General features: G+C 35.6%; 3 protein-coding genes across 3 annotated transcripts; 2 read left to right on the forward strand and 1 right to left on the reverse strand.

Annotated features, from left to right (window-relative positions):
- Window positions 1–3: 3 nt before the first annotated feature.
- LOC129579792 (GATOR complex protein Iml1-like) lies at window positions 4–11,396 on the forward strand (the record flags this gene model as incomplete). Its single annotated transcript, XM_055469967.1, is given in 16 exon segments — window positions 4–58; window positions 149–318; window positions 477–923; window positions 925–1,200; window positions 1,271–1,635; window positions 1,723–1,788; window positions 1,791–2,140; window positions 2,205–2,330; window positions 3,155–3,181; window positions 5,238–5,455; window positions 5,534–5,992; window positions 6,075–6,286; window positions 7,358–7,448; window positions 8,554–8,618; window positions 9,717–10,046; window positions 10,150–11,396. Coding segments are annotated over 16 exon segments (4,392 nt in total), but the record flags the coding sequence as incomplete, so codon positions are not given.
- Window positions 8,518–11,288, reverse strand: LOC129579793 (probable histone-lysine N-methyltransferase set-23). The gene is made up of 3 exons (XM_055469968.1): window positions 11,148–11,288; window positions 8,903–9,656; window positions 8,518–8,796 (listed from the first exon to the last, which is right to left on the reverse strand). Exons 2-3 carry the CDS (start codon window positions 9,645–9,647, stop codon window positions 8,642–8,644), a joined length of 900 nt encoding a protein of 299 aa, XP_055325943.1. The 5' UTR covers window positions 9,648–9,656; window positions 11,148–11,288; the 3' UTR covers window positions 8,518–8,641.
- A 93-nt stretch (window positions 11,397–11,489) lies between the features above and the next one.
- Window positions 11,490–12,002, forward strand: LOC129579794 (uncharacterized). The gene is made up of 2 exons (XM_055469969.1): window positions 11,490–11,728; window positions 11,823–12,002. Exons 1-2 carry the CDS (start codon window positions 11,629–11,631, stop codon window positions 11,942–11,944), a joined length of 222 nt encoding a protein of 73 aa, XP_055325944.1. The 5' UTR covers window positions 11,490–11,628; the 3' UTR covers window positions 11,945–12,002.

Raw genomic sequence — 12,002 nt, forward strand, 5'->3', positions numbered from 1 at the left:
GTTCGATTGCTACTGCAAATCACGAATCTTAATGAGGATAAAAGCAAAGGAAACAAAGGTACATAAAGGCATGGCATTCGCACTAGGTTGTCTTTGACGAAATGGACTATTTTTGTGTTTTTTTTTGTGTGTGTGTGGAACCAATTAGATGTGATTAGCATTGAATCGAGCATTGCATCAGCATTCAACTTGCCTACTTACTCCGAGGTGGTGATGCGAATCATTGATCCAGCCAATGTGGCACTGGATTCGGTGGAAATTACATTCAAAGACCAATACATGGGACGATCGGAAATGTGGCGACTCAAAACTTATTTGGTAGGCACTTTTATCATTCAATTGGATTTTTCTGCGTCTTTTTCCTCGTATTTTGTAATCAATTTCGATTCAATTAAAACAAAAAAGTTTTTCTTTGTTGTATTAAAACGATCATGACCCAATTCTTTACCCTACACGTTTGATGTTCGCAATTTCAGACAAATACGTGCGTGTATACCAATAAAAAGATCGAATACTGCACATCATCGATTCGATGTCAAATCTATGAGCTATGGTCACAAGGTGATCGTGTTGCGTGTGGTGTCATCACTGAGGATACAAAAGTCGTGTTCCGAAGTAGCACATCGATGGTTTATCTCTTCATACAAATGTCATCGGAAATGTGGGACTTTGACATTCACGGCGATCTGTACTTCGAAAAGGCTGTCAATGGTTTTCTCACTGATCTGTTTATGAAATGGAAGAAAATGGGTTGTAATCATGAGGTGACAATCGTATTGTTTTCGCGAACATTTTACGCAGCTAAAAGTTTGGAGGAATTCCCACCGACGATGCGTGAGTGCCTGCAAATGGACTATAAGGGTCGATACTATGAGGATTTCTATCGTGTTGCCATTCAAAATGAGCGAAACGATGACTGGAGCTCCCTCCATATTGGTTCAGTTGCGAAAATTATTTACGGCATATCAGAGCATTGTATTGCATTATCATGAACGACCCGGAGTCACAATTCCACCAGCCACGAATTCAACCGCAGCCCAAGGGAACTTCCTAGAAGTGCTGAATATTTCGTTGAATGTCTTCGAGAAACATTATTTGGATCGGAGTTTCGATCGCACGGGGCAGCTTTCGGTTGTGATTACGCCCGGTGTTGGTGTGTTTGAGGTCGACCGAGAACTGACCAACATCACAAAACAACGGGTAATGCATTCCATCTACACAAACAACGAACAGCTGGAGTAAATATTCTTTAAATATTGTATCTTTGTAGATTATAGACAATGGTGTGGGCAGCGATTTGGTTTGTGTTGGCGAGCAACCGCTTCACGCAGTGCCTTTGCTGAAATTCCATAACAAAGACTCATCGATTGATGCCATCGATGATTATTCTATGCCCCATTGGATCAACTTGAGCTTCTATTCAACCAATAAAAAGGTTGCATATTCATCATTCATACCGCGCATCAAGTTGCCCCCATTACGATCGCCATCGGACAAAGAAGATGAAAATAAAGAGAATCAACGACAGAAATTTAGCGTTGATTCACATCAAAGTGAATATATTCATAACTCATTATTTGATTACGATGCATATGACGCACAAATATTCACGCTGCCCTCGATTCACGGGACATGGTAAATTGAATCGTATCTTTTTTGAATTGGACTTGAAGTTTTTCAAATTTTTTTTTTTTTAATTTTCTCAATTTTTCGAATCTTCAGTTCTCTGCAACGGAATCCGAGAGCGAAAAAGTCCTCCGTGCCAAATATCGATAATGATGCGATAATCTGAATATTTCCGAGTCAATGACAACAATTGACAAGCAAACAAGAAACCATGTGCCAATCAACGAGTCAAAGGTATTGACGCGACCTGGTCGTGCCTTGATTAATCCGTTTGCTCCGTCGCATGTGACAATAAAATTGACTTCAAACCGACGGCGATGGACACACATTTTCCCAAAAGATCCGACCGGTGTATTGATTCAGCAGCATCACTACCAGGCGGTTCCAACGAATTCCTTCAATTTTGTTACGGATGACAACAATCAGACGAATTCCCCACGACCAATCCCCACAAATAGATCACTAACACAATCATTCACTGGCAGCATTTGTAGTTTATCGAGCATTTCTGAATGTGAGTCTATTTCTTAAATTTTATACCGTTTTCGGCAAATTCAAAGTGTAATTCATTCAAACAGATAAGAGAAAATCGTCAGCATTACATTCACCGGCTGGTCCAATGGTGACAGTTGAACCGTCAAAAACGTTAACACTATTGTGGGGTGCGACTGGTGAGCAAGAATGGACACCAGCCCTTACAACGGGTAAGAAAACTGATCTCACAATACATATCAATCCAACCGAATAAACATTCAAAGCCAGAGAATGTGAATATAACTAATTTTTTCTTCTGAATGATTTTTAACCATAATTGATTTTGAAGCACAAACAAAATCGATTAATTGAGGCTGTGAGAATGAAAATGGCAATACAGGAATAAACATTCTGAAATGCATCAAGAAAAAAAATTCGCAAAAATGAATCATGAGTTCTGAATATGCAAAAGTGAAACATGAATTTACATGGGCAGCATAGGAGGTTCATGGTTCACTTTTGCGTATTCAGAACTCATGATTCATTTTTGTGAATTTTTTTTTCTTGGTGCGCTTCAGAATGTTTCTTACTGTATTGCCATTTTCATTCTCACAGCCTCAATTGCAAAAATAATGAGAGATTAAAATCAAAGAATTTTTTAAAAATATTCAGGATGTGGTAAAAGCTACAGCTTTTCTAAACGATTGAGTAGTATTTGCATTTTAATCAGAAACAAAATTTGTGAATAATTCCCAAACACATCTTATCTAATCGAAACAGTTTTATTCTGTGGACAAATTGAGAACTAAATTTAAGGATTGAAAACCAACATAATATTTAATATTTTGAAACGAATTTTTTTTTAAGAGAAAACCAGAAAAAAGCTTGGGAGAAATAATTAATGGAATATATTCTTTCTTCTTTTTTCAATACGTTTCATGTGCCCATGAATTTAAACAAAAAAAAACACAAAATTAAAAAACCAAACATCATCACCCTCATCATTGCTCTCCGAACTCGAAATCAAATTCTAAAAAATCTTAAATGAAAAAAGGACACGCAGCCGGCAAAATAATCATAGGTTTACATTTATTCTTTTTCTACTTCTTAATTATTTTTCATTCCGATTTTCACCAAGTTTCTTATTATTTAATCCATTAATATCTATTGGTCGAACCACAGACTCTTATCGACTGGATTTTTTTTATATCCCTTTCGATTGTAGACATACTCAAGTGCGAAATTTCCATTTAAATTGCTTTATAATTGCATTGCGTAAAATATGTGGCTTGTAGAATTTGGCAAAGTTTTCCTTTTTCATCATTCAGCTATTTTTGATTTTTTTTTTTTCATGAAAACTTTAGAGCAAAAAATAATTGAAACAAAATTCAAGTAATCAAAATCTGAGCGTCTAAAAGTGTTCAATTTATAAATTGAATATCAAACGAAATTAAATGGAATTAGTGTTGCTTGTGACAAAGTAGCATTCATTCATGATCAATAAGTAGATTGGTTCATTTGTTTAAATATTTTTTGCGGAAAAATGTACTATACATCCATAATTATTTTTCTCTCAAATTTTTGAAATACCAGAAACAGTATTTCAAACCATTTTTGATTATCTTAAAATCACTACCATCGAATTGACACTAGTAGTAGTTTCGTTCATTTTGAGTTACTATTGGCTATTGGCTTGGGCTTAATTAATGGATTTGTTTTTCTTTCTTCGAAACACAATGAATTCTATTTTGCATTTTCTTTTAGTTACCGATGAGCAAAATATACACAAAACTATTATTCAAAAATCCTAATCACCACAGTCATTTCAAAATGATGTACAAGTTCGTTGAAATTGAGTTAACGGATGTGTTCAATTGCAAATATTAGAATATAAGTGGTGAAATGGACTCAATTTCAAATGAAATCAATTGAAATGACAATCCGAAGAACTAGTTTGCATGTGTCTTTTTTCACTTAATTTTAGTCGAAAACAAAAATATATAGGGGGAGTATGTGTAAGTTGACCCACCCCGCCGATTTTGTATTTTGACCGACAAATCGTCAATTTGGCTAGTCTCAATCGATTTGGAAACGTCAAAAACCAATATAAAAGTAGTTCCCAAGAGTAAATACGCTTCTTAAACGGCTCGGATCGGCTCATAAAAATTTTTTTGCAAAAAAAAAATCATTTTTATAAAAACTAAATTTTTTCGGACCATCATCAAGTAGACAATTTCAAAGTAATCAGCTAAGCGAGTAAAAGCTTTCTTCACTAGTTTTTCGTGTATTTTCATAATCCAAAGTCATTTCACACATATCGTTACATGGCGAAATTCTTTCCGTGCATATTGAAATGTCGACCAATTTTGTAAGTTGACCCACCCGAAAAAAAATCAGAAAAATGAAACAACTATTAAGACACTCAATACACGAGATTCATTGAATTTTAATGAATTTCCAATCGTTTTTGGACTTGAAAAACACGAAAAAATCGACGCAATATGAAAAAATAGAGAATATGTATTTTTTTTACAATTTCTATATTTTTTTATTGTTTTTCGTAGTTGTACAGACCAAAAACGATTGAAAATCCAACGAAATTCAATGAATTTCATATATTGAGTGTTTATACTGCATGCTTTTCTAAAAAAAAATAGGGTGGGTCAACTTACAAAGAAAAAATTTTGTTGCCAAAAATCAGATCTCTTAGAAAATTGACCGAAATATTTTGTTTTTACAACCATAGCTAATGAATTTCCTAATCAAATTGTAGCTTTTTCGGCTCTCTTTCCAATGGTATATCCAGTGTGCATTTATATTTATTCCATAAAAATTTATGACTAAAATGATTAGTGCGGGTCAACCTACACATAATTCCCCTATAATTTTCAAAATCTTGCAAAATGCATGAGTTTTCATAGAACAATTTTTTTTTTCACTTGAACTATTCTTTCATATGTAGAAAAAACATTTTGGATTTGCTTAACAATCACATTCACGCTTTTTTCGTTTTTTTTTCTCCATCGTTTTTTTCTCCGACATTTCATTTTTTTCGACTCACTAATTATCATTATTACTTGTGTTTTTTTGTTGAAAAAAAAAAATGGACAAATCTATTTGGAATGAAAATAAATTAGGTGTGGACTGGAAATCGTTGACGATTCCGGCCTGTTTGCCAATCACAACGGATTATTTCCCCGATCAACGATCACTGCACAACGATTATGTTGTGTCCGATTATACTTTGCTGCCGGACAGTGTGAACGCAGAGTATGCCGCTAATCGAGCTATTTATCGCAAACCATTGACCACCGAAGAAGTGTTCAGAGAGTTGATATCGCAACGATTGGCTCAGGTAAAGAATTCATTCGGATTTAATATGCTAAGCACAATTGATCATCACTTGTTCAAGAAAAATGTTTTATTCTTTCAGGGTTTCCAATTGATTGTGATGCCCGATAAAAACGAAGTGAATCTAAACATTTCACATTATATGCATTCATCGCGACCGAGTTCGGGTAGTGGCAATGTGTCAATTAATCATTTGAAATGCGGCACAAATATGATATCGAAAACATCGACGCCGGTGCGTTCATCGATTGTGCAGCCCACCAACGGCACTGAACGAACTAAGGAATTTTTGTTGTCTATCGGTCGCATCTTCCATAAGATAGGATTAGTCGATTCGGAAATCACAGTCACACGATATCGTCCACGGCATCCGTATCCACCGATCAACGTTGACTATCGATACCGCTTCCAAGCGCCACAACATTCAACCTATGAAATATCTGGCGTAAATTTCACCACGGAAAAACTCGAGCACTTCAATTGGAACTACATGGATCAATATATTTGCACGCGTGGCGACACCGATTATTTATTGCAAGAGGTAATTTTTTGTTCCATTCATTACCCTGGTAAAAGATCATTTTATCACTTATTATTTACTTTACTTCACTGCTTCGCTGTAGAACTTGAAATATTGGCGTTATCGAATGTATTTACTGCCGAAGGAGCATCCGGCCACAAAGAAAATTCTCGAGAGTCCGACAGCAATTCCGTGCGATATTTACATCGATAACCATGTGGATAGTGTGAAACAGCAAATTGACGATTTCATCCGTTTCGTTGAACAACATCTCAATAAATTGCGCAAAAGTCACATTCAACGAAGCACGACCAGGGTAAGTATTTGGCATTACCGATGAACATCTCAGCAGCCAGTTGATTTGATATGTAAATAATTCATCCAAAGTATGCCAGATTACTACAGTTCCTAAATTTGATAATTGACTTAAAAGTTAAATCTAATTTCTTTTCTTATTTCGATAAATTTTATGAGTTTTATCTTTGCCTAATTGATTTAAAACTTTATTTTCACTAATTTTTCTTCCACGTATTTTAATTAGAAGTTGATAATTTTGCGCCAGTAATTAATTGAATAACAAGAGTGAACACAAACACGCAACCAGTAAATCAATTTCTAAGTCGTAATTGAACGTAAAAGAAGCAACACTTTTTAAAATTCGAGTTAATAAGTTAAGATTAATTCTTCCTTTTTCAATTCACAATGAACCTTTCAATTGAAAATTGACAGCAATTCTTTTGTCTTGACCAAAACGATTTGAATTTTTTTTGTTGGAATTGATCAGAAATAGAAAGAAAAAAAAAGCTATGTATTTTTGAAATGAAAGAATTGATTGTTATTATTATTGCGTAATTATAGTTGTGAACACCCATTTTTCTCTCCTGGAAATGTAAACTTTGATTTTCTAACAAGAAATGAGCATAAGAGTTATTCGAATTCAAGACTAAACGAAAATAAGTATTGCGCGAAATATGCATCGATTGCATGGAAATTGCTAAAGAATTATTTTTAGGATATTATTGCTTTGTTCTAAAAAAAGTCCGTTGAAGTTTGGCTTAAAAACAGTGTCGTTTTTTGTATCGTTTCCTTAATTCTCATAACAGTCTACATCTGAGCCAGGGTAGCTAAAGAAAAATGATCGAGTATTTGTTTCGTATTTCTCGTTATCGTAATGAAATTCGAAATGCATATCCCGGAGGCAATGTGAACTTGATATCACAGAAGAGCGCATTGTTAATACCACCCACACACATTTTTTTATCCCCTTCTTATGTTTTCTTTTTTCTTTTTGTTTTGTTTTAATTTAAATTTTTTTATTTATTCTTTTTTCTTCCCTTTTTGTTGGATTTTATATTTTGAATTTCATAAACCGGTTTGTTGCCTAATGTTACTGTTGCAGGGAAGCCCCACAGTCCAACAAAGTCATCTGACACGACGTCGACACAGTACCAGCATTTTACCAAGACCGCCGCCACAGGTGCACATTTCAATCAATTACATTTCGGCAGAGAACAAAAAACAAATTATTTTTTATGTCTTGTTGCAAATCGATTCAAATTCTTCATCGATTTTTTTTATCCGAATTTGTTAGCTGTTCTGCGTCCTCTATCTCTCATTCACTTCATCATCATCACATACATACACACATCACATTCATCGAGCGACCGATCATCTGTTTACAAATTATTTTTTTTCTATGTCTCTCTCTCTTTTCTAACTTGCTATGGAAACAAACAAAAAACAATCGTCTTTGTTGGTCTCTCTCTTTTGTTTATAAATGGTTCATTTTTATTCGGTTATTTTAGCTGTGGAAATTTTGTCTTCACAATCGTTTTATTTTTTTTTCGTAGCCTTTCGCCCAATCGTCTAGCATTTTCTATCTGCATAATGTGTTTCTCGGAAACATGTTTTTTTGTTGTTGTTGTTGCTCATTCCTTGCGTTCGTTTTCTGTGCATATTCCTATTGTGATATTAAATTTTTTTTTAATTCCGATTTTACTAAAAAAAAAACTTGGTTTTAACTTGGCCTATGGATGTTTTGACTGTATATATTCTAACCCATTATGCTATAAATTTTATGAACACGGTGTTTTGTTTAACATGAACTGGATGGATATTCACGTGAAACAGGTTTAACTTTAAGGCCTCGGTTTTCTTTTTATTTTTTAAGCAATTTATTTAAAGCATGCACCAAATCCCCGAACAAATCCAGATATTTTCATTTGAATTTTATATATGTCTTAACCAAAGAGTGCTTCAAAATGAATACAAACACAATTTCCAAAAACAAAAAAATATATGTATAAACATTAGCTTTTGGCGAAATAATTCTGGCAGAAAAATTCTTTTAATTTCGAAATTATTTTTTTTCCATTCAATTTATTTGCAATTATCTAAATCAAACATTTTTTTGGAACACTCTTCAATATACTAACCCTTACAATGCTTTGACCTTTAGCACACAAGGTATTTTAAAGTGTCTTATAAATGGCAGGTTTATATAGTCAGTGTGATGGCGTCAAACAAAAAATCAAACACTATTTGAATGGTTTTATTAATATGCGATTTATTTTCACCGTTAGGTATTGGCCAATTCGCCATTCAGAGAACGATTGGGAAGCAATCGATTGCCAGCCACACGTCCAAGGTAATTGTTTTCAATGACTAGCACTATAAATTTGGCAGGTACTTTCGGCATTTTGATGTTCCACAAAAGCAAAGTTTCCGATTCGTCACCTCAGCTGATGGATTTAATTTATTCTCATCTTCACCGTAGTCAAAACAGAGCTCCTCGTTTGGTGCAATCGCTCTTTTGGCAAATATACCTATTGGATGGAATGTGCAAAATAATTCAAAATGTTCACAATTTGTCAAATTTTCCCACAAAAAATGGACACCAAAAAAATTCTGATAAAATGTGAAAAAATTCACCCAATTTTGGAATCAGTGCATCAACACGAACGCTAATAATTTGACAATTTGCATCACAGCTATGGTTTAAATACCGTCCAATGTTGCCGATACGACTTGGATCGATGAATGTTTGAATTGCTTCGCCATCCCCACATCCAATGGGTCGTTCATTCAGGCAAATAATGTAGTTCATTCTTCCATTTTCATCGTTGGTTCGAGATCGAATTGTTGCTTCTTCTTTACACAGGACCTCACCGGCATATTCACAAATAAATCCCCCTTTTGGAATTGTTTTCATCGTTGTCAATCCATATTGCTTGCCGAATTGTGAATAGTCTTCGATTTTCAAATCTTTTCGCGGACCAAATTGAATCAAACGATTGTGACAATACGAAGGACACAAGCACAGTTCCGAACATTCATAAATTACATCACGAGATTTTCGATTTTCATCGAGCATCAATTCCAATTGTGAAAGTTGGTCTTTGAAAATCACATAGTTACCGCCGTGAACGCACTTTGCTTGAGTGCACAGAAAATCTGTGTTTTCTGTTTCGTCTGGTGTACACTCACACTTCATTGTAATGAAAGAGTTGAATTTATCGAGTAGGGCATGATATGACTCATGTTCGGTTTTCGTTGTTTGAAGTAAATTTTCCATCACATATTCGATGCTGTCGTCAATGTGCTCGTATTCATCGAAGAGATCGATGCACAATTGACCTCTACACTCATAGGAGTTTCCTCGATTCAGGTCGTCCATTTGCCAATTCTATGAAAAAAGAAGATCAGTTTTAGACTCACATTAAATTTCATCAATTATTCGTTTTAGATCTGGCAGCAAGGTCTTTGACCGAAGCAACAGCACGAAAGTGATGCAAGCGTCCGATGCATCGATGTCATTAAACCCAGAACCAAGCCTAGTTATTACGACGGAGGACAACGAAGAAACATTTTTGACTGAAACCAAATTAAACGTTGCTGATGCGACAATCACTGAAATATTCGAAGCATTCCGACATCCGGCGACGGGCGTTAGTTTCTTAGCAAAAGTGCAAAGTTTACCATCGCATACATTTGTATCGTACGATGCCATCAATTGGTTAAACAATCGCATTGATGGTCAATTCAATGCCATCGAGATATTGGAACGAATGCGAAGGTAAACTAGAGATGCGTGAAAATGAATCTTCAAATTTTTTTTTTTTAATTTCCTCAAACCTTAAAAACAAATTTTTAATTTGGATAATTATCTATTCATCTAGAGAGGGGATGATTTGCCATGCATCGGGTGAAATATCGAAGCCAATTGTGGCCGGGTACTTTTTGTACTACATTGTGCTGCAAGACACAAAATCAAAAGACTATGTCAAGCCATTGAATGATCTAGAAGCGTTTGAAAATGAATGGATGGAAATCGAGTTGAAGTACGATAACACACCAAATACCAAAGAATTGAATGTGCCACGATATTTGCACGATTCGGTTGAGATGCACTTTTTGGATGGTCCCGTTTACAAGCAGCTGCACTTGGAAATTGATCCGACGCAAAAGAGTGATCGTGTTGAATGGGGCCATGTGCGTTATCATACAACGGTAACGCCGGGCTATGCATTCGAATTGGTTGTGCAATGGTTGACCGCCTCCGGTCCAATTGTTTACGAATTAATCTATGGCTGGATTCGAAAGGCACAATTATGCGGTTTCAATCTTGTGCCAATCCCGGCCGATCTTTTGGCTGAGCCATTCACCGAGAAATCCGATCCACTGCGGGGACCAATTTTTATCCCTCTGAATACGACGTGTTTGGAAAAGGATGGAAATTTATTATTCAAAGAGTTTCGCAAAGAAACACTCAACGATCGCTTGATTCTATTCCAAGAAGCAATTGTAGCACGGTTTGGTTTCATGCCAGCATATGTGGAAACGAAAATGGGCTCGAATGAATCGTCATTCGATCGGCAGTACGTTCATTGCACTGGGAATATGTTTGTTTTAGTGCCTTCACCGCATCAAGGCTTGAAAATTCGTCGTCGCCTTGCTTCGGGCAGCAAACTAAAGAAACCCACCTTCATCAAGCGATACCCACTGAACAACGTCTACACCGAATCACAAAGCACAACTCACGACACATACGTGACGCGTCATGTCAATCTACTGAAAACAAATGAATTCGACGTACCGCGAAAGATTGGCTTTTTATGGTCATGGAATCACATGGTGCCGAACAAAAAATGGAAATCATTTGTATTGAACAGCTCACCTGAGGGAGAACTATTCCAATTGCGTATGTTGGCCGATTTCAAAGACTTTTGCTCGAATCAAAATGACCGTTTAGTACGGTTTTACGAAGAGTGTTGGGAGAAAAAAGAAGCGGCTATTCAAAGTTCCGAAGAATAGTCGCATCATTCAACAATTTGCATAAGCTATTTAACGAAATAAACAGAATTTACTGTAAAAACAAACGGACGCTAAACGAATAGATGAATAAAAAACATTACGAAAACTAAAATTCAATGTTCTGTGTTTACATGTGAACTCAACCGAGTATTATTTGAAGTGTGTTTTTAGCTGTCAGATGTAAGTATGTTGAAATGTCAAAATTAACCATTTTGATACGTATCTGTCAAACACTCATTTGTATATACGGCATTTTGAATCCTTCGCACAGAAAAGAAGGAAAATCTACTGAGCGGCTCAAACCAAAGAAGGTACACACAACTATCGCAACCAATTCAACCAAGATGCTAGAGCAAATCAATAAATTCATTGAATACTGGTGGTTCCGCTACTTGATGGTCACCGAATTGTATATAGTGGAGAAATGGGAACGAGTTACAATGCGTAAGTACACATTCGGATGATTCACTGCCATCCGAAAAGCAAGTTAATTAGCATTTGGAATTAGTTTTTCATAAATATGGTCTTTTCATTGCAGACGTCATCATTCTGTTGCTGTTCTTGTTGGTGGGCTATTTCAATTTCAGTGTACTACTGCCGTTAGCTTCCAAATTGATACGACCTGCATTCGATTGGCGTGCTGACCCAATCCACTACTGAATCATTGTTCTGTGTTATAATAATCAATTTGAAGTGAATTTTTCAATAAAAATAAGCC

This window comes from Sitodiplosis mosellana, unplaced genomic scaffold (genome assembly GCF_009176505.1).
Source record: "Sitodiplosis mosellana isolate CC-2019 unplaced genomic scaffold, AAFC_SMos_1.0 Smas_scaffold_6560, whole genome shotgun sequence".
Classification (NCBI taxonomy): Eukaryota; Metazoa; Arthropoda; class Insecta; order Diptera; family Cecidomyiidae; genus Sitodiplosis; species Sitodiplosis mosellana.